Source organism: Scyliorhinus torazame, chromosome 5 (assembly GCF_047496885.1).
Source record: "Scyliorhinus torazame isolate Kashiwa2021f chromosome 5, sScyTor2.1, whole genome shotgun sequence".
Classification (NCBI taxonomy): Eukaryota; Metazoa; Chordata; class Chondrichthyes; order Carcharhiniformes; family Scyliorhinidae; genus Scyliorhinus; species Scyliorhinus torazame.
This window is the reverse complement of record NC_092711.1, coordinates 119,026,522-119,049,444: the sequence shown is the minus strand read 5'-3', so window position 1 is coordinate 119,049,444 and position 22,923 is coordinate 119,026,522. Positions and strand designations below refer to the sequence as shown.

Genomic DNA, 22,923 nt, shown 5'->3' with positions numbered 1-22,923 from the left:
CTCCTTCTTCTGGTCAAGAGACAGGAAATTAAATGAAAACATGCTGTTGGCCTGCCTTGGTCTGCTTTCAAAGCCAGCAATTTAGCCCTGTGCTAAACCAGCCCCAGGAAGGAGCTCGACATACCAGTTCTCTGCTTTGGACTCGAGGAGCACCCCCAGAGTTCCCCAGCTGTCCAGTGCCAGCCGCACGCAGTCCCGGTGACCATGATGCTTTTCAAAAATGCCCGGAGGGGATGAGGGGAGACTCGGTGTCGGGCATAAGGGCACCCTCTGCCTCACTGCAGGTAGTGTCTAAATCCTCCTCCTCGCCCGTCACCGAGCAGCCTTCCTCCTCCGAGCGGTCACCGCCTGAGCCCGAGCCCCCAGCCACATGGAGTGTGGCGGGCGCCGCAGGGCCACCGGCTAGCCCTTGGCCCGAGTTGATCTGGGGCTGGTTTGGGTCAGGGCTAAATAGCTGGCTTTTAAAGCAGACCAAGGCAGGCCAGCAGCACGGTTCAATTCCCGTACCAGCCTCCCCAAACAGGCGCCAGAATGTGGCGAATTGGGGCTTTTCACAGTAATTTCATTTGAAGCCCACTTGTGACAATAAGCGATTTTCATTTCATTTTTCATTTCATCTCACCCCCAGGAACGTCCTCAGGCGGGTTCCTTGCAGGCTCCCTCCACGATTCAGGATACGTGGACGGTGGTGGCTCCAACCCCACCTCCGCCGTCGATGCCGGGCCCTCGGAGAGACCCCAGAACACCCCCCCGGGAAACAGCTCCGGGATGGAACCTGGCATCATCTGCTTGGGTGTTGAGAGTGGGGAGCCTTCCTCGCCGTCGCCCGCCCATGACCCGAATATATAAGGACACTGGTGGCTGCCGCGATGAACAAAAGGAGGTGACCGGAGAGTAAAACTGTCCCGGGCGGAACGAGCCCTCGGGGGTCAAGTCTCCACCTGGCCCCGGGCTTCCCTGCTCTGGGGACGATGGCAGAACGTGTACCTCGGCGGCCTTGACCTTTTTAATGGGGCTGGGCGTCAGGGTGATGGGAATAAACACAGGGGATACCCAACCCCGCTCACCTTGGGAGGGGGTAGCGAGATGCACCAGCTCCTCCAGCCCGGACAGGCGGCGCTTGCAGGGGGCAGGCTCACCTTGCTGCGGGGTCTCCAACGCTGGAGGGCCCTTAGCAGCATCCCGCGCTCCCCGCATCGGCCAGCCCCTGGGACTGTGGTGAGGCTGGAACAGCCTCCAGCTCGGGGCCGTATACAGGGTCCACACCGCCCTCCAGAGCCCATGTGGTGGTCTCTCCGGGCCCCTCAAGTTGTTGCGAGGCGGCGGCGGTGTCCCGAGGTGAGGCTGCGGCCTCTGAGTTGGTTGGGACAGGCACAGGGTCAGTACCCGTGATGGGGCCAAATTGTGGATGGGTCCAGTCCGACCGCCGTGCTGTCTTCCGTTTGGCCTTTTTAGGCTGCCTCTGGTCTAGCGGAGGCTCCCCTCTGCCCCTACCCCCACCAACCACCAGCTGCGGTGTTCTCAGGGGCCGACTGCTGGGCAGACGAAGAGGTGGCAGAGGAGAAGTGCAGCAGTGCCAGCCGCGGCCGCCCTGGAGGTGGTGTTGGTGGCAGCCGTTACGGTGGGGTAGTTGTGGCGAATATGCCCCAGCCCTCTGCAGGCCTGGCACCGCATGCCATCTGCAGACCAGAACACTTTACGGTCCTCCCCTTGGTGGGAGACCACAAAACCTCCCTCTGTGACCTCCTCCCGAGTCAGGCGACCAAAAGCCTGACACCGGGAGAGTATACATGGCGGAGGGAGAGGTCCTGCAGGCCGAGTGTCAGCGGCGCCACCCCGGACCTGACCTCCCCCAATAGGTTGCGATGGGGGAAAAGAAGCTCGGTGGGGAGGTAGGACGGGACATTTGAAAGAACCACACGTTCGGCGGTGGCCTCCAGCGGGTCCATCACCACATGTCTCCTGCCCACCGTGAGCTCCCTTTCCAGGACATGGTGGACCGCCTGCTCGCCCCACAGGAAAAACACGACCTTGTCGTACATCCTGGAGGTGGCTACGATGGCCGAAGGGCCGACGGCCCCGGGCATCGCACGAGTGCACGCCTCAATGGTCATGGTGGAGTGGGCATAACATTTGACCCCAAGTTGCACTGTTAGTAGGCAGAAAGGCGAGGGGGCTGCGGAGGCAGCGGAGGGTCGCGAGGCTCCCGTCCCCGCATAGGTACTTGGCCGCCCTGCCCCCCCGGCACGGTGAAGGATGCCGCTGGGGAATTGGCCATGCCCACCCCTGGTACGGTCCGGCCGTGTATCTAAGACCAGGGTAGTAGGGAAAGGGTGGGGGGAAGGAGGGATGGACATGGCACCCCAATAGCAGGTGCCACAAGGGAAGGTGCTGCAGGGCAACAGCAGAGCGGGGCAGCGTTCTTCAGCCCTGGAGGGGCCTAAAACAATGTCCCAGGCTGCCCCACACCCGCCACTGGTGGTGAAAGGCAGGCGGACGGCGCTATTCAGCCCTGTGGGGCCCAAAACAAAGCCCTTGGTCTTCACAACAGCCCCAGGTGGTCCCACTCCCATCTCAGGCAGAGCGGTGGGGGGGACAGAGGACAGGGCCTGCAGTCCCAGGTGGTCCCACTCCCACCTCAGACAGAGGGCAGGGTCTGCAGTCCCAGGTGGTCCCACTCCCACCTCAGACAGAGGGCAGGGTCTGCAGTCCCAGGTGGTCCCACTCCCACCTCAGACAGAGGGCAAGGTCTGCAGTCCCAGGTGGTCCCACTCCCACCTCAGGCAGAGGGGCGGGAGGACAGAGGGTGGGGCAGCAGGATTGGGGAGGGGGAGGAGGCAGAGACAGGAACAATCAGCGAGTCAGCCTGAACCTGTGGCCACTCTCACCATCTGCCACCGTCACAATGTCCGGGTGATTGACGGCAGCTCCAGACCAATAGGAAGAGGGGGGCGGGTCTGGAGGACCAAGTGAGGGCGGCTGGTTCTCCAATCAATCGGAGTGGAGGGGCGGGGCCCGCTGTGATTGAAGCATGCGCAGTGTGGGTAATGGCGAAGGAGAAGGACATTTTCTTCAGATCGGAAATTTGTAAGAGGCGTTTAACAATATGGAGGGAGCGAGAGATCGCGGGGGTGTGCGGAAACGTTGTGTAAAGGTTTTTGTGAGCCGCAAACCGCGGGAAAAAATTTCCGGGACCCAGTTTGTCCCGAGCAGAAGTGCAACTCATTTCGGCTCGGGTAATGGCCGCCATCTCGGGTAATGGCCGCATGCATCAGGGCGCATGCGCGTGTTGCCGTCTTTGTCGGGGCGATGTTTCAACGAGTGGGAGGAGCTTGTTCCCCATTGTTCAGAATGGAGACAACTTGTCCACCAAACTGGATTAGTCTTTGAGTCTCAATGTCTTATTGATGATGCAAAGTGGTGTCAGAGATGGAAAGAAAAGGAAGCAAATCCTGCTCTCCGGATTTCACTGTCTTATTAGCCATTCTGTCCCATGTGTCCCGTAATCTTTTTGCAATCTGCTGATGGGAACAGATTTTTAAAATCTTTTGCCGGGTTTGCCATTGTCGTTTCTGGTACCTGGGTCGATGTTGGATGGTCGGTCTGCTTTCATTCCTTATTCTGTGATATTGTAGAGGTTGAATGGGCTTGGACCAGTCCATTTAGGATCCAGAACACAATTGAAGTCTCCTCCAAGAATCAATTGATCTATATCCAGGTCTGGGATGGATCCCAACAATTTTTTCACAAATGCCACATAATAATAATCTTTATTGCCACATTCTTTATTATTAACACTGCAATGAAGTTACTGGGAAAATCCCCATGTCACCTATTCCAGCGCCTGTTCAGGTACACCGAGGGAGAATTCAGAATGTTCAAATTACCTAATAGCGTGTCTTTTGGAACTGTGGGAGGAAACCAGAACACCCGGAGGAAACCCACGCTGACACGGAGAGAACGTGCAAACTCCACACAGACAGTGACCCAAGCCGGGAATTGAACCTGGGTCCCTGGTGCTGTGAGGCAACAGTGCTAACCACTGGACTGCCGGGCCGCCCATCGTCCTAGTTAGGGGCAGAGACATTCACCACCAATGTACCTGCCAACAACCCACTGACCACCATGTATCTCCCATTAGTGTCTGCAACAAGCCCAGTGACCAAAAGAGGAATCTGTTTATTGATTAGAATTGCAGCAGCTCGAGCCCTTCGTCAAAACCTGAGTGAAACACTTGGCTCCCCCCTCCGCAGTCTGGTCTGATCTCTATATATTTTTTTCTATATATTTAGAGTACCCAATTATTTTTTTTTCCAATTAAGGGGCAATTTCACGTGGCCAATCCACCTAACCTGCACAGCTTTGGGTTGTGGGCGAAGCCCATGCAGACATTGGGAGAATGAGCAAACTCCACACAACCAATGACGCGGGGCCAGGATCCAACCTGGGACCTCAGTGCGATGAGGCAGCAGTGCTAACCAATGTGCCACCGTGCCACTCTGGTCTGATCTCTAACCTGCAAGTGAGTCTCCTGCAAGAACACCACACCAGCATTTAGATTCTTTCATTGAGCGAAAACACTCGACCTCTTCACTGTGCCACCCAATCCCCTTACATTCTAGGTGACCAGCCGAATCCGGGGTCTCCCACCCCCACTTCCCCATCATGGAATCAGCCATTTCCACCGTGAGGGACGATCGAGTAAATCTTGAAAAAGTACAGGCCAAGGGCCCACACAAGATGACCGCCACACACACCCTGAGAGTAAAACAAAAACAGTTCTATAGTCATCACCAGCAAGCTAACCCCTCTCTCCCATCCTCACTTTCTGCCAACGCCCCACCCAGATACACAAATTGAAACCAACCCCCGCACCCCCAGGCTCTGACCCAGACAAAACCAGCCAAAACTGGTTCAACACCTGCAGCCCCCATCTCACTCTCATTCACCAGCTTACTTCTGGTGGGGCAGCCCATCTCAGAACAAACAGTAAAAGAACGATGATATTGCCCACCTCGAGGATAAATCCTCACTGGGATAACTGAGTGAATCCCTTCCCACACTGAGAACAGGTGAATGGTCTGTCGCCGGTTTGACTATGGTGATAAGTCTCGAGCTCGCATGGGGATCTGAATCCCTTCCCACAGTCCCCATATTTCCATGGTTTCAGCATCCTGCTGGTGTCCTTGTCGTTTTCCACGTTTGATGATCAGTTGAAGTCTTGTCCCCATAGAGAGCACGTGTACGGTCTCTCCCCGCTCCTGAATGGTATGTTTTTTCAGACTGTGTAACTGGTTAAAGCTCTTTCCACAGTCAGTTCACTGGAACACTCTCACTAGAGTCATGTGTGTATCGGTTTTTTTTAGTCACACTGATCTTGAAAATCTTTTCCTGCAGACAGAACAGACAAGCATTTCTTCTTCCACATTCACGGGCCAATGGTATTCAGGTCCTGATGAATGGAGTGACTGTTAAATCTTGATGTGAAGTTTGATTTGAGTTTCCATCTGTAAATCCTCCCCTTGTAATATCCTGTAAAAGTAGTTCACAAAAGTCATCACTAGGGGCAGGTACAGTGGTTAGCGGAGGACCCGGGTGTGATCCCGGCCCCGGGTCACTGTCCGTATGGAGTTTGCACATTCTCCCCGTGTCTCTATGGGTGTCACCCTCACAGTCCAAAAAGATGTGCAGATAGGTGAATTGGCCACGCTAAGATTACTCCTTAATCGGGGGAAAAAAAGAATTGGATAGTCTAAATTTAATTTTTTTGTAATTAAAAAGTAATCACTGCCAACCAGGATAGAAATTCTGAACAGACAATTCTAGTTTCACTGGGGAGGCACGCAACACAGTGGTTAGCACCGCTGCCTATGACTCTGTGGACCCGGGTTCGAATCCCGGCCCTGGGTCACTGTCCGTGTGGAGTTTGCACGTGTGGAGTTTGCACATTCTCCCCGTGTCTGCGTGGGTCTCACCCCCAAAACCCAAAGATGTGCAGGGTAGGTGGATTGGCCACACTAAATTGCCCCTTAATTGGAAAAAAATAATTGGTTACTCTAAATTTATTTCAAAAAAGGATTGCCTCTTTCCTAATGTTCACAATTAAAGGGGTGGGTTCCCCAGGCGATGGCTGACATTTCAGGGCAATTAAATTAATAATGGACAGAGATATGTCGAGTGTTGTTACATGGTACAGATTAGATATATTATTTTTTTAAATATGTTTTTATTAAGAATTTTTCAACAATATTTTCCACCTTACAAACAACCCCCCCTATAAGAGAACTCGCGTGGCAAGACATGAACATGGCAAGTCAATAAAATACAGAACTTTGTACATTGGATTCTTCCCGTACATGTCAGTTTCCGGATCATTCATGTGTTTTCTTGCTCAAATGCCTCCAAGAGAAACCCCCCCCCCCCCAAACGAACGATGTCCCCCCCCCTCCCCCCCCCCCCGGTTGCTGTTGCTGATGTCCGACCTTCATCTAACGCTCCGCGAGATGGTCTAGGAACGGTTGCCACCGCCTGTGGGACACCTGCGCAGACCCTCTCAAGGCAAACTTTATCCTCTCCAACTTGATAAACCCTGCCATTACATTTATCCAGGTCTCCACGCTGGGGGGCTTCGCCTCCTTCCACATTAGCAAGATCCTTCGCCGGACTACTAGGGACGCAAAGGCCAGAATGCCGGCCTCTTTCTCCTCCTGCACTCCCGGCTCGTCCACTACTCCAAATAGTGCTAGCCCCCAGCTTGGCTTGACCCGGACTTTCACCACCTTAGATACTGTTCCCGCAACTCCCCTCCAGAACCCCTCCAGTGCCAGGCATGACCAAAACATATGGACATGGTTCGCCGGACTTCCTGAGCACCTCCCACATCTGTCCTCCACCCCAAAGAACCTACTCAGCCTCGCCCACATCATATGCGCTCTATGAACCACCTTAAATTGTATCAGGCTAAGCCTGGCACACGAGGAAGAGGAATTAACCCTACTTAGGGCATCAGCCCATAGCCCCTCCTCAATCTCCTCCCCCAACTCCTCCTCCCATTTACCCTTCAGCTCCTCTGCCAAAGCCTCCCCCTCTTTCATCTCCTGGTATATCGCCGACACCTTGCCCTCTCCGACCCATACGCCCAAAATCACCCTATCTTGAATCCCCTGTGCCGGGAGTAGCGGAAATTCCCTCACCTGCCGCCTCGCAAACGCCCTCACTTGCATGTACCTGAAAGCGTTTCCCGGGGGTAGCCCAAACTTCTCCTCCAGCGCCCCTAAGCTCGCAAACGTCCCGTCAATGAACAGGTCCCCCATTCTTCTAATCCCTGCCTGATGCCAGCTCTGAAACCCCCCGTCCATCCTTCCTGGGACAAACCGATGGTTGCCTCTGATCGGGGACCACACCGAGGCTCCCGTCGCACCCCTGTGCTGTCTCCACTGCCCCCAGATCTTTAGCGTTGCCGCCACCACTGGGCTCGTGGTGTACCTTGTCGGCGAGAGCGGCAGCGGTGCCGTCACCAGCGCCCCCAGGCTCGTTCCTTTGCAGGACGCCATCTCCAACCTCTTCCATGCGACCCCCTCTCCCTCCATCACCCACTTACGGATCATTGCCACGTTGGCTGCCCAATAGTAACCACCCAAATTCAGCAACGCCAACCCTCCTCTATCTCTACTACGCTCCAAGAACCCCCTCCTTACCCACGGGGTCTTGCTCGCCCACACAAATCCCATAATGCTCCTGCTTACCCTCTTAAAGAAGGCCTTAGTAATCACAATTGGGAGGCATTGGAATGCAAAAAGAAACCTCGGGAGGACCACCATTTTAACCGACTGTACCCTACCCGCCAGCGAGAGTGGCAACACGTCCCACCTTTTAAAATCCTCCTCCATCTGTTCCACCAACCGCGTCAAATTAAGTTTGTGCAGTGCCCCCCAGCTCCTAGCTATCTGAATCCCCAAGTATCGAAAGCTCCTTTCCGCCCTCCTCAACGGCAGGTCGTCTATCCCTCTTCCCTGGTCCCCCGGCTGAATCACAAAGAGCTCACTCTTTCCCGCATTGAGCTTATAGCCCGAAAAGTCTCCAAACTCCCGTAGGATCTGCATTATCTCAACCATCCCCTCCACTGGATCCGTCACATACAGCAACAGGTCGTCTGCGTACAGCGACACTCGATGTTCCTCTCCCCCTCGAACCACCCCCTTCCATTTCCCCGACTCCCTTAACGCCATGGCCAAAGGTTCAATTGCTAATGCAAACAGCAGAGGGGACAGGGGGCACCCCTGCCTCGTCCCTCGATACAGCCGGAAATACTCCGACCTCCTCCGGTTCGTGACACACTCTCCACCGGGGCTTTATACAGGAGCCTAACCCAACTAATAAACCCTCCCCCGAACCCAAACCTCCTCAACTCTTCCCAGAGATACTCCCACTCTACCCGATCAAAGGCCGTCTCCGCATCCATGGCTGTCACTATCTCCGCTTCTCCCTCCACCGATGGCATCATTATCACATTTAGGAGCCTTCGCACATTAATATTTAACTGCCTACCCTTTACGAATCCCGTCTGGTCCTCGTGAATCACCCCCGGGACACAGTCTTCAATCCTCGTGGCCAACATTTTTGCCAGCAACTTAGCATCTACATTAAGGAGCGAGATCGGTCTATACGACCCACATTGCAGTGGGTCCTTATCCCGCTTCAAGATCAAAGAGATCGTCGCCTCCGACATTGTCGGGGTCAGGGTCCCCCCCTACCTTGCTTCATTGAAGGTCCTTACCAGCAACGGGGCTAACAGGTCCACATACCTCCTATAAAACGCCACTGGGAACTCATCCGGCCCCAGGGCCTTCCCTGTCTGCATGCTCCCCAGTCCTTTAACCAGCTCCTCCACCCCAATTGGCGCCCCCAAACCAGCCACCTCCTGCTCCTCCACCCTTGGGAACCTCAATTGGTCCAAGAATCGCCGCATCCCCTCTTTTCCTCCTGGGGGCTGGGACCTATACAGCTCCCCGTAAAAGGCCTTAAAAGCTTCATTCACTTTCCCCGCACTCCGCACCGTAGTTCCCCTGCCATCTTTGACTCCGCCTATTTCCCTCACTGCCATCCTCTTACGGAGCTGATATGCCAGCATCCTGCTCGCCTTCTCCCCATATTCATATATCTCCCCCTGTGCCTTCCTCCACTGTGCCTCTGCCTTCCCTGTGGTCAACAGGTCGAACTCCGTCTGGAGACTTTGTCTCTCCCTGAGTAGTCCCTCATCAGGAGCCTCTGCATAGCTCCTGTCCACCCTTAAAATCTCCCCCACTAACCTCGCCCTTTCCCTGCCCTCTCTCTTCACCCTATGAGCCCTGATGGAGATTAACTCTCCCCTGACCACCGCCTTCAGCGCCTCCCATACTACTCCCACCTGCACCTCCCCGTTGTCGTTGGCCTCCAGATACCTTTCAATACACTCCCGCACACTTCCTCGTCTGCCAGCAGTCCCACATCCAAACTCCACAGCGGGCGTTGGTCCCTTGCCTCCCCCAGCTCTAGCTCCACCCAGTGCGGGGCGTGGTCTGAAATGGCTATGGCCGAATACTCCGTTCGCTCCACTTTCGGGATCAATGCCCTGCCCAGAACAAAAAAATCTATCCGGGAGTAGGCCTTTTGTACGTGGGATAAAAAAGAAAATTCTCTGGCCAAAGGCCTGGCAAATCTCCACGGATCTACTCCCCCCATCTGGTGCATAAACCCCCTAAGCACCTTGGCCGCAGCTGGCCGCTTCCCCGTCATAGATCTGGAGCGATCTAATGCTGGGTCCAGCACCGTGTTAAAATCCCCACCCATTATCAAGCTCCCTACCTCCAGGTCTGGAATACGCCCCAACATCCGTTTCACGAATCCAGCATCGTCCCAGTTCGGGACATATACATTCACCAGTACCACCTCCGTCCCCTGCAACCTACCGCTCACCATCCCGTATCGGCCTCCCTTGTCCACGACTATGTTCTTGGCCTCAAACGACACCCGCTTTCCCACCAGTATTACCACCAATATGGATTCTTCGCATCCAGCCCTGAATGGAAGACCTGTCCCACCCATCCCTTCTTTAACCTGACCTGATCTGCCACCTTCAGATGTGTCTCCTGAAGCATGATCACGTCTGCCTTCAGTCCCTTCAGGTGCACGAACACTCGGGCCCTCTTAACCGGCCCATTTAGGCCTCTCACATTCCACGTGATCAGCCGGATTGGGGGCTCTTCCCCCCCCCCCCCCCCCCGTTAGATCCACATCTAGCTCTTTTGCTCCCCCCATCTTACTTCCGTGAGTCAGCTGACTTCTGCTGACCCCGGCTTCCCCCGCCTTCCCGTTGAACTCCCCCGTGTGGGAGTCTCTACTCCTCCTTACCTTCCTCCATCCCCCCCCCCCCCTTTTTCCCGTGCTTTCCTGAACCAGCCCCGCCCCCTGTGGTGCAGCTCCTGTTGTGGCCATTATCCCAGTTCCCTCATCCCTGAGTCTCACCTCCCTCCAGCATCGATGCCCACATTCCCCATCATTATCATCTTGTCTACAGAAAAGAAAAAGGAATTTTAGGAATTTTAACCAGAACTCTACCCACACCCCCATCCATCATCCCACCCATGAAGTATTCTTTGCCCATATTTACAACCCCATATACAACCAACATCTCCCCTCACAACCACATAGAACATAGAACAATACAGCACAGTACAGGCCCTTCGGCCCACGATGTTGCACCGAAACAAAAGCCATCTAACCTACACTATACCATTATCATCCATATGTTTATTCAATAAACTTTTAAATGCCCTCAATGTTGGCGAGTTCACTACTGTAGCAGGTAGAGCATTCCACGGCCTCACCACTCTTTGCGTAAAGAACCTACCTCTGACCTCTGTCCTATATCTATTACCCCTCAGTTTAAAGTTATGTCCCCTCGTGCCAGCCATTTCCATCCGTGGGAGAAGGCTCTCACTGTCCACCCTATCCAACCCCCTAATCATTTTGTATGCCTCTATTAAGTCTCCTCTTAACCTTCTTCTCTCCAACGAAAACAACCTCAAGTCCATCAGCCTTTCCTCATAAGATTTTCCCTCCATACCAGGCAACATCCTGGTAAATCTCCTCTGCACCCGCTCCAAAGCCTCCACGTCCTTCCTATAATGCGGTGACCAGAACTGTACGCAATACTCCAAATGCGGCCGTACCAGAGTTCTGTACAGCTGCAACATGACCTCCTGACTCCGGAACTCAATCCCTCTACCAATAAAGGCCAACACTCCATAGGCCTTCTTCACCACCCTATCAACCTGGGTGGCAACTTTCAGGGATCTATGTACATGGACACCTAGATCCCTCTGCTCATCCACACTTTCAAGAACTTTTCCATTAGCCAAATATTCCACATTCCTGTTATTCCTTCCAAAGTGAATCACCTACACTTCTCTACATTAAACTCCATTTGCCACCTCTCAGCCCAGCTCTGCAGCTTATCTATATCCCTCTGTAACCTGCTACTTCCTTCCACACTATCGACAACACCACCGACTTTAGTATCGTCTGCAAATTTACTCGCCCACCCTTCTGCGCCTTCCTCTAGGTCATTGATGAAAATGACAAACAGCAACGGCCCCAGAACAGATCCTTGTGGTACTCCACTTGTGACTGAACTCCATTCTGAACATTTCCCATCAACCACCACCCTCTGTCTTCTTTCAGCTAGCCAATTTCTGATCCACATCTCTAAATCACCCTCAATCCCCAGCCTCCGTATTTTCTGAAATAGCCTACCGTGGGGAACCTTATCAAACGCTTTGCTGAAATCCATATACACCACATCAACTGCTCTACCCTCGTCTACCTGTTCAGCCACCTTCTCAAAGAACTCGATAAGGTTTGTGAGACATGACCTACCCTTCACAAAGCCATGCTGACTATCCCTGATCATATTATTCCTATCTAGATGATTATAAATCTTGTCTCTTATAATCCCCTCCAAGACTTTACCCACTACAGACGTGAGGCTCACCGGTCTATAGTTGCCGGGGTTGTCTCTGCTCCCCTTTTTGAACAAAGGGACCACATTTGCTATCCTCCAGTCCTCTGGCACTATTCCTGTAACCAATGATGACGGGGGCTTATCTATTTTCAGCCTGTCCAGAATTGCCAACACCTCTTCCCTACGTACCTCAATGCCATCTAATCTATTTACCTGGAGCTCAGCATTCTCCTCCACAACATTATCTTTTCCTGAGTGAATACTGACGAAAAATATTCATTTAGTATCTCGCCTATCTCTTCAGACTCTACACACAACTTCCCATCCCTGTCCTTGACTGGTCCTACTCTTTCCCTAGTCATTCGCTTATTCCTGACATACCTATAGAAAGCTTTTGGGTTTTCCTTGATCCTTCCTGCCAAATACTTCTCATGTCCCCTCCTTGCTCGTCTTAGCTCTCTCTTTAGATCCTTCCTCGCTACCTTGTAACTATCCATCGCCCCAACTGAAACTTCACACCTCATCTTCACATAGGCCTCCTTCTTCCTCTTAACAAGAGATTCCACTTCTTTGGTAAACCACGGTTCCCTCGCTCGGCACCTTCCTCCCTGCCTGACCGGTACATACTTATCAAGAACACGCAGTAGCTGATCCTTGAACAAGCTCCACTTATCCAGTGTGTCCAACACTTGCAGCCTACTTCTCCACCTTATCCCCCCCAAGTCACGTCTAATGGCATCATAATTTCCCTTCCCCCAGCTATAACTCTTGCCCTGCGGTGTATACTTATCCCTTTCCATCCTTAACGTAAACGTCACCGAATTGTGGTCACTGTCCCCAAAGTGCTCACCTACCTCCAAACCCAACACCTGGCCTGGTTCATTACCCAAAACCAAATCCAATGTGGCCTCGCCTCTTGTTGGCCTGTCAACAAACTGTGTCAGGAAACCCTCCTGCACACACTGTACAAAAAAATGACCCATCTAATGTACTCGAACTATATCTTTTCCAGTCAATATTTGGAAAGTTAAAGTCTCCCATAATAACTACCCTGTTACTTTCGCTCTTATCCAGGATCATCCTCGCCATCCTTTCCTCTACATCCCTAGAACTATTTGGAGGCCTATAGAAGACTCCCAACAGTGTGACCTCTCCTTTCATGTTTCTAACCTCAGCCCATACTACCTCGGAAGATGAGTCCCCATCTAGCATCCTCTCCGCCACCGTAATACTGCTCTTGACTAGCAGCGCCACACCTCCCCCTCTTTTGCCTCCTTCTCTGAGCTTACTAAAACACCTAAACCCCGGAACCTGCAACATCCATTCCTGTCCCTGCTCTATCCATGTCTCCGAAATGGCCACAACATCAAAGTCCCAGGTACCAACCCATGCTGCCAGTTCCCCTACCTTATTTCGTATACTCCTGGCATTGAAGTAGACACACTTCAAACCACCTACCTGAACACTGGCCCCCTCCTGCGACGTCAAATCTGAGCTCATGACCTCTATACTCTCATTCTCCCTTACCCTAAAACTACAATCCAGGTTCCCATGCCCCTGCTGCATTAGTTTAAACCCCCCCCAAAGAGCACTAACAAATCTCCCCCCCAGGATATTTGTGCCCCGCAGGTTCAGATGTAGACCATCCTGTCTGTAGAGGTCCCACCTTCCCCAGAAAGAGCCCCAGTTATCCAGAAATCTGAATCCCTCCCGCCTGCACCATCCCTGTAGCCACGTGTTTAATTGCTCTCTCTCCCTATTCCTCCTCTCACTATCACGTGGCACGGGCAACAACCCAGAGATAACAACTCTGTTTGTTCTAGTTCTGAGCTTCCATCCTAGCTCCCTGAAAGCCTGCCTGACATCCTTATCCCCTTTCCTACCTATGTCGTTAGTGCCAATGTGGACCACGACTTGGGGCTGCTCCCCCTCCCCCTTAAGGACCCGGAAAACACGATCCGAGACATCACGTACCCTTGCACCTGGGAGGCAACATACCAAACGTGAGTCTCTCACGCTCCCACAAAATCTCCTATCTGTGCCCCTGACTATCGAGTCCCCAATTACTAATGCTCTGCTCCTCTCCCCCCTTCCCTTCTGAGCAACAGGGACAGACTCCGTGCCAGAGGCCCGTATCCCATGGCTTACCCCTGGTAAGTCCCCCCCCCCCCCCACAAGTATCCAAAGCGGTATACTTGTTTCTCAGGGGAACGACCGCAGGGGATCCCTGCACTGACTGTTTTTTCCCAGTCCCTCTTACAGTTACCCATCTATCTCCAATCTTTGGTGTAACTAATTCCCTGAAGCTGCTATCTATGACCCCCTCTGCCTCCCGAATGATCCGAAGTTCTTCCAACTCCAGCTCCAGTTCCCTAACTCGGTCTTGGAGGAGCTGGAGATGGCAGCACTTCCTGCAGGTAAAATCAGCAGGGACACTAACGGCATCCCCTCAGTTCGAGTCCAGTTTTTCCGTCTGAATAAAGGTCCAAGCCTCTTCTGGCGTTACAAAATAGTGGTGTCGGTCCTAATAAGTGACCCACAGTCGCGCAGGCTGCAGCATGCCGAACCTGACTCTTTTTATGCAGCACCGCCTTGGCCCGGTTGAAGCCAGCTCTCCTCCTTGCCACCTCCGCGCTCCAATCCTGGTAAACTCGGATCACCGCGTTCTCCCATCTACTGCTCCGCACCTTCTTGGCCCATCTCAGCACACTTTCTTTGTCCGCGAAGCGATGGAACCTTGCCACTATCGCCCTTGGCGGCTCATCAGCCTTGGGTCTCCTCGCCAGGACCCGGTGAGCCCCTTCCAGCTCCAGGGGGCTCGGAGAGGCCTCCGCTCCCATCAGCGAATGGAGCATCGTACTCACATACGCCCCGGCATCGGCTCCCTCCACTCCTTCGGGAAGACCCAGAATCCGGAGGTTCTTCCTCCTCGATCTGTTCTCCAGGACCTCAATTCTCTCGGCCCACCTCCTGTGCACCGCCTCGTGCGCCTCCACTTTTACCGCCGGGCCCAGGATCTCGTCCTCGTTATCATTCATTTTATCTTTCACCTCACGAAGCTCCACCGCCTGGGCCTTCTGGGTCTCCTTCAGCCCCTCGATCGCAAACAGCATTGGCGCCAGCACCTCCTTTTTCAGCTCCTCCACACAGCGCTTAAGGAACTCCTGCTGGTCCGGCCCCCATGCTGCTCGATCTCCGCCCTCCGCCATCTTGCTTTTTCCCCCTCGTATTTGTCGCTGCTCCAGAGCCTCTTTTTTCGCCGCTCCACCGCTGATCTCGGCCATATATCGTAAGGGGGGACCTTACTGCACCTTCCCACACGGGATCAATTCAAAAAAGTTCCGTTGGGGCTCCTCTGGAGAGCCCGAAAGTCCGTTATCGCGGGAGCTGCCGAAACGTGCGGCTTAGCTACGCATCGCCGCAAGTCTGAGATATATTATTTACCGTTCTGTAATAAAGTAAATATATTATTATTTCTAATCTTGTAATATAAGACTGCAGCTATGTTATAGATTTCCAGTCATCTCTTCCCTCAGAGGGATGTTAGTCTTTGGATTTCTCTTCCACAGGGACCAGTTGCATCTGGAAGTTATTGAATATATTGAAGCACAAGTTGGACAGATATTTTATTGACAATGGAGTTAAGGGTTATGGGGAACAGGTAGGAAAATAGAGTGAAAGCAGGGATGAGGAGGGATCTCTTCACTCGAGGATGTGGTGAAGCTTTGGAATTCTCTACCCCAGAGGAATGTGGAGCCTCAGTCATCAGGTATGTTCAAGACAAATATTGACAGGTTTCTAGATATTGAAGATATCGAGGGATATGGGGATCGTGTGGGAAAATGGTGCTGAGGTAGATCGGCCAAGGATCTCATTGAATGGTTGAGCAGTCTCGGTGGGCCGAATGGCCTACTCTTGCTCTTATTCTAATCTCCGTGTCCTGGTCAGGAAGCAGTGAGCATGGATCTGTCAATCAACATGAATCAGCACCTTCAGGAGAATTGGGAGGGTGAATATTAGATACAGCAGAGTGAGAATGGAGGGAGATTGTGTGGGATGGAGATTTACAGCTTTTGGAGAACGAGAGAGGAAATAATGCCCCAAAGGAACTAGAATTGTCTGTTCTGAATTTCTATCCTGTGCTCACTGATGACTTTTGTAAATTGTTTTTAAAGGATATTGGAAGAGGAGGAATTACAGACAGAAATCTCAAACATCACGTCTCGATGTGACAAACTCACTCGATTCCTTCTGATCTGAATATCATCGGGCTCTGAATATCATTGGCGAGAAGGAGAAATGTTTGTCCGATCTGTCGGCTTCAAAAGATTTTAAACGTGAGCGTGACTGGAAAAGCACCGAGACCCACACAACACACACCCGAGTGAGAGTGTTCCAGTGAACTGACTGTGGAAACATCAGTGTGACTGGAAAAGCACCGAGACCCACACAACACACACCCGGGTGAGAGTGTTCCAGTGAACTGACTGTGGAAACATCAGTGTGACTGGAAAAGCACCGAGACCCACACAACACACACCCGGGTGAGAGTGTTCCAGTGAACTGACTGTGGAAACATCAGTGTGACTGGAAAAGCACCGAGACCCACACAACACACACCCGGGTGAGAGTGTTCCAGTGAACTGACTGTGGAAACATCAGTGTGACTGGAAAAGCACCGAGACCCACACAACACACACCCGGGTGAGAGTGTTCCAGTGAACTGACTGTGGAAAGAGCTTTAACTATTACACAGCCTGAAAAAACATCACACCATTCACAGTGAGGAGAGACAGTGAACAACATATTCAGTGTGTAGACAAGGCTTCAACTGATTGTCCAATCTGGAGAGACACGAGGAGACCCAAAACATGGAGAAATCGTGGAAATGTGGGGACTGTGGGAAGGGTTACAGATTCCCATCTGAGCTGGAGATTCATCGACGCAGTCACACTGGGGAGAGGCCGTTCACCTGTTCTCAGTGTGGGCAGGGATTCACTGATTTTTCTAGCCTGCAGTCACACCAGCGAATTCACACTGGGGAGAAGCCATTCACCTGCTCTCAGTGTGGGAAGGGATTCATTAATTCATCCACCCTGCAGAAACATCAGCGAATTCACACTGGGGAGAGGCCGTTCATCTGTTCTCAGTGTGGGAAGGGATTCATTGATTCAACCACCCTGCAGACACACCAGCGAGTTCACACTGGGGAGAGGCCATTCACCTGCTCTCAGTGTGGGAAGGGATTCATTGATTCATCCGCCCTGCAGAAACATCAGCGAGTTCACACTGGGGAGAGGCCGTTCACCTGCTCTCAGTGTGGGAAGGGATTCATTGATTCATCCGCCCTGCAGAAACATCAGCGAATTCACACTGGGGAGAGGCCGTTCACCTGCTCTCAGTGTGGGAAGGGATTCATTGATTCAACCACCCTGCTGAAACATCAGCGAACTCACACTGGGGAAAGGCCGTTCACCTGCTCTCAGTGTGGGAAGGGATTCATTGATTCAGCCGCCCTGCTGAAACATCAGCGAATTCACACTGGGGAGAAGCCATTCACGTGTTCTCAGTGTGGGAAGGGATTCCGTGATTTATCCAACCTGCGGATCCATCAGCGAGTTCACACTGGTGAGCGCCCGTTCACCTGCTCTCAGTGTGGGGACGGATTCACTCAGTCATCCAGCCTGCAGACACACCAGCGGTTGCACACTGGGGAAAAGCCATTCACCTGCTCTCAGTGTGGGGCGAGATTCAGAGCTTCATCCAGCCTGCGGAGCCATCTGCGAGTTCACACTGGAGAGAAGCTGTTCACCTGCTTTCAATGTGGGAACGGATTCAGTGATTTATCCAGCCTGCAGAGACATCAGCGAATTCACACAGGGGAGAGGCCATTCACCTGCTCTCAGTGTGGGAAGGGATTTATTGATTCATCCATCCTGCAGAGACATCAGCGAGTTCACACTGGGGAGAAGCCATTCACCTGCTCCCTCTGTGGGAATGGATTCACACAGTTATCCACTCTGCAAACACACCAACAAGTTCACACAGGGGAGAGGCCATTCACCTGCTCTTAGTGTGGGAAGGGATTACATAGAAACATAGAAAATAGGAGCAGGAAGAGATCATTTGGCCCATTGCCCCTGGTCCACCATTCTTATGATCATGGCTTATCATCCAACTCAATAGCCTAATCCCGCTTTCCCCTCGATATCCTTTGATCCCCTTCACCCTAAGTGCTATATCTAACTGCTTCTTGAAAACATACAATGTGGGCAGCACGTAGCACAAGTGGATAGCACTGTGGCTTCACAGTGCCAGGGTCCCAGGTTCGATTCCCCGCTGGGTCACTGTGCGGGGTCTGCACGTTCTCCCCGTGTCTGCGTGGGTTTACTCCGGGTGCTCCGGTTTCCTCCCACAGTCCAAAGATGTGCAGGTTAGATGGAATGGCCATGCTAAATTGCCCTTAGTGTTCAAAAAAAGGTTAGGAGGGGTCATTGGGTTACGGGGATAGGGTGGAAGTGAGGGCTTAAGTGGGTCGGTGCAGACCCGATGGGCCGAATGGCCTCCTTCTGCACTATATGTTCTATGTTCTCATGTATTGGCCACAACTATTGCTTGTAACAAATTCCACAGGCTCACCACTTTCTGGGTGAAGAAATTTCTCCTCATCTCTGTCTAAGTGGTCTACCTCTTATCCTCAGACTGTGACCTCTCGTTCTGTACACTCCCACCATCGGGAAAATCTTTCCTGCATCTATCCTGTTAAGTCCTCTTCGAATATTATAAGTTTCTGAAGGATCCCCCATTCTTCTGAACTCCAGCGAATACAATCCTAACTAATTCAATCTCATACGTCAGTCCCACCATCCCAGGAATCAGTCTGGTAAACCTGCTCTACACTTCCTTGAGAGCAAGAACATCCTTCCTCGGATAAGGAGACCAAAACTGCACACAATATTCCAGAAACGGCCTCGCCAGGGCCCTGTATAGAACAAAGAACAATACAGCACAGGAACAGGTCCTTCGGCCGTCCAAGCTTGCGCCGATCATGTGTCCTATCTAGACCAACCACCTGTATCCTTCTATACCCCATCTGTTCATGTGCCTATCCAGATAAGTCTTAAAGGTCGCTAATGTATCTGCCTCAACCACCTCACTTGGCAGGGCATTCTAGGCCACCACCACCCACTGTGTAAAAAAACTTCCCCCGCACATCTCCACTGAACCTTTCCCCCCTCACCTTGAACTTGTGCCCCCTTGTAATTGTAATTTCCACCCTGGGAAAAAGCCTCCAACTGTTCACCCTATCTATACCTCTAATAATTTTATAAACTTCTATCAGTTCGTCCCTCAGCCTCCGTCTCTCTAGGGAGAACAATCTCAGTTTATTAAATCTCTCCTCACAGCTAATACCCTCCATACCAGGCAACATCCTGGTAAACCTTTTCTGTACTCTCTCCAAAGCCTCCACGTCCTTCTGGTAGTGCAGTGACCAGAATTAGGACACAGTATTCCAAATGTGGCCTAACCAACATTCTGTGTAACTAACATAATTTTCGAGCTGTTATACTCGATACCCCGTCCTATGAAGGCAAGCATGCCATATGCTTTTTTCACCACCATTTCCACCTGTGCTGCCACTTTTAAGTATCTGTGGACCTGCACTCCCAGATCTCTCTGTGTCTCTATGCTCCTGGTGGTCGGCATCTCCACATCATGGGTGTTAAATCCTCTCAGTTCTGTCTATTATGAATCTTTGTTGCACCTTATCCAGTGCCTCTATTTTCTTTTTCTAAATGGAGATCACCGATGTTGGCAGTGCTCCCAGTGTAGTCTAACCCTGGTTCTAAACAAGTTGGACATTTCCTCCGTGCTTTTCAAATCTATCACTCTGAAATGGAACCCTATATATGGGCCCCACACTTTAAGAAACATGTGAAGTTCTTAGGGTGCAGACGTCATTTACAATAATAATAGTCTTTATTATTGTCACAAGTGGGCTTACATTAACACTGCAATGAAGTTACTGTGAAAATCTCCTAGTCGCCACTCTGGCGCCTGTTCGGTTACACCGAAGGAGAATTCAGAATCTCCAATTCACCTAACAAGCACATCTTTCGGGACTTGTGGTAGGAAACTGGAGCACCCGGAGGAAACCCACGCAGACACGGAGAGAACGTGCAGACTCCGCACAGACAGTGACCCAAACCGGGAATCGAATCTGGGACCCTGGTGCTGTGAAGCAACAGTGATCACCATTGTGCTAGAATGGCACCAGGGATAAGGGACTCCAGTCAGTTTGAGAGACTGGAGCAGCTGAACTCTCCTGAGATCACAGCATCTGGAGCGTGGAGAATAGGGCCATTCAGCCCTTTGAGACCATGTTGGCTCTCTGTGGAGCAAGCCAGTCTGTCCATTGCCCCGTTCTAGCCCCAAATTTGTGTAGGTTTATTTTTCTCAGTGCCTGTCCAATTTCCGATTGAAATCCTGTCGTCTCTGCATCTCCTACCCTCATAGACAGGAGGTTCCAGGTCATTACCACTCGTTTTACATGTACACAAGTCTCCTGGAGCACAGAGGAGTCTATTTGGCCCATTTTCCCCGTGCCAGCTCATTGTACAGCGAACCATTTAATCCCAGAGTTCGACTATTTTGTTTTCTTTTTCGGAATATATCAAATGACAGTCGAAAGAGGCTCGACCACCATTTACAGACTGTATTCCAAATCACAACAACTCGCTGTGTTTTACAACAAATAATTGTGCTTATGGTGTGTCTGGAGGTTCACAGAGTATTCAAAATGAAGTCAACACCGTGGTTATTACACAAAATTAAGACTCAGTCGTCATCAATGATTCTGGTGAGGACACCGAGTGCAAGATATCTGAGTTTGCGGACAATTAGAACAAATGTACATTTCTATAAAACCTCTCATGACTACTGGACCTCCTAAAGTGTTTTAAAGCCAATGGAGTACTTTTGAAACATATTCACTGTTGTAATGTAGGAAACTGTAAGTACGCATGAGTGATCACATTTAGTTTTAAAATTGTCATTTTCATAGTGTATTCACAAGGTCAAGCAAGCCCTTTTATACCTCTAGCATGTGGCTTCCTGCAGCCATTTCACCCTCTGTACCTTTTCTATATTAACTATGTATTGATTTCCTAGCAAAAAAACAATAATTATATTCATGATTATTCAGTAGTGAACATTGATTATTATTAGTGAATTGGTGTATTAGGTAATTATATTGTAAAGACTAGATATTCATTTAAAAAAATAACATTATGAACCAAAATGTTTCCAGAAACTGCAGAGCGATCAGAATTTGTTTGAAAAAATAAATTACTCGATAATTTTGAGAAGTTACGAGATGTGGTGAGAAGCCCGTATATAATATTACATGTACTCAGCAGTGTGACCTCCCACCAGTAGGTGGCATCAGGGCTCAGTCAGGTGACATCCAGCGACCAGCAGAAAGTTGTAAAGCGTGCACGAGGCCAGTTGCACATAAGGGTAGTTCCAAGAGTGTTGAATGTAACTCTGTGATAACTTGGTCTGTATAGCATTCTGATCATTTACTTACCACGTGTACATTAATAAATCATCATTCTGGCTAAGTCACCAGCAATTCTGTAGAATCATTGCAAGAATAGATCACAGAACACAACACTAAACATAATATTCTGCCAAGACTATGTGGGCTAGGCATTGGAGGAATGGTATTGTTACTGTGCGAGTAATCCAGAGACCCAGGTTAATGCTCTGGGGATCTGGGATCGAATCTGCCTATGACATATATTGAAATTGAATAACAGTATTGAATTAAAAGTCTGATGATAACATTCTTGATTGTTGAAAAAAAACATCTGGTTCACTAATGTCCTTCAAGAAATCTGCGCTCCTTACGTGGCCTGGCCTACACGTGACTCCAGATCCACAGCAATGTTGTGGTTGATTTGTATGTGCCCTCTTAAATAGCCTCACAAGACACACAGTTCAAGGGCAATTGGAATGAGCAGTAAATGCTGGCCCAGCCAATGACGCCCACCTCCCATGAATGAATAATTTTTAAGGTGGCTCATTGTTCAATCTGAAGACGAGTAGGAAACTCTCTTTGATTGGATTTGTTTATTGTCACGTGTACCGAGGTACAGCGAAAAGTATTGTTCTGTGTACAGTCCAGACAGATCATTCCATACATGAAAAAACAAAGTGCGGATCTTGGCAGTTTGCTCAGTTCACAAAAGAATTTAATGGCTTTGTAGATGCAGATTAATATTTAAATCACCATCCAAAATAAAATGAAAATCACTTATTGTCACAAGTAGGCTTCAAATGAAGTTACTGTGAAAAGCCCCTAGTCGCCACATTCCGGCGCCTGTTCGGGGAGGCTGCTACAGGAATCGAACCGTGCTGCTGGTCTGCCTTGGACTGCTTTCAAAGCCAGCGATTTAGCCCTGAGCTAAACAGCCCCACATACCTAATGGTAATGTGTGCTCATATAGACAGACACAAACGATACTGTAACTGAATTTGAGGAAATAGCAGAGATTTAACTGAACCACATTTTTGAAAAATTCGGCCTTAATGATGGAGAAACAGGAAAAGCCACTCAGGGAGATGAGGAAATCCAGGCTCAGTGCGGATTTGCTGTCACCCCTCCTTTCTTATACATGAACGGAATTAAGGCTGCAGAATGTTTCACACCAAAACATAGAGGGGTCAAATATAAGCAACACATAATTCTCAATTCACTTCCAGTTAACTATATTTGACTTTGTTCAAAGGCTGATTGTGGTCAGACTGAACAAAGATTGATGGGATTTCTGTTACCCAGTGAAAAGCTTTCTTTTTTTGGTCAGTCATGTTTGCAATTCAATGGTGTATATTTCAGAGTTATTCAGAGTGAAGACTCG

General features: G+C 50.8%; 1 protein-coding gene across 4 annotated transcripts; it reads left to right on the top strand.

Moving 5' to 3' along the window:
• The first annotated feature begins 3,031 nt into the window (after positions 1–3,031).
• Positions 3,032–21,624, top strand: LOC140419618 (uncharacterized). Of its 4 annotated transcripts, XM_072503541.1 has the most exons (3): positions 3,040–3,087; positions 4,323–4,522; positions 16,177–21,624. In XM_072503541.1, the coding sequence occupies exon 3, from the start codon at positions 16,873–16,875 to the stop codon at positions 18,073–18,075; it is 1,203 nt and encodes a 400-aa protein (XP_072359642.1). In that variant the 5' UTR covers positions 3,040–3,087; positions 4,323–4,522; positions 16,177–16,872; the 3' UTR covers positions 18,076–21,624. The 4 variants fall into 4 exon arrangements, with proteins under 4 accessions (XP_072359643.1, XP_072359642.1, XP_072359645.1 ...); XM_072503542.1 differs by lacking the exon at positions 4,323–4,522 and having other exon boundaries at positions 3,032–3,087; XM_072503544.1 differs by lacking the exons at positions 3,040–3,087; positions 4,323–4,522 and adding an exon at positions 3,100–3,255.
• The last annotated feature ends 1,299 nt before the right edge of the window (positions 21,625–22,923 follow it).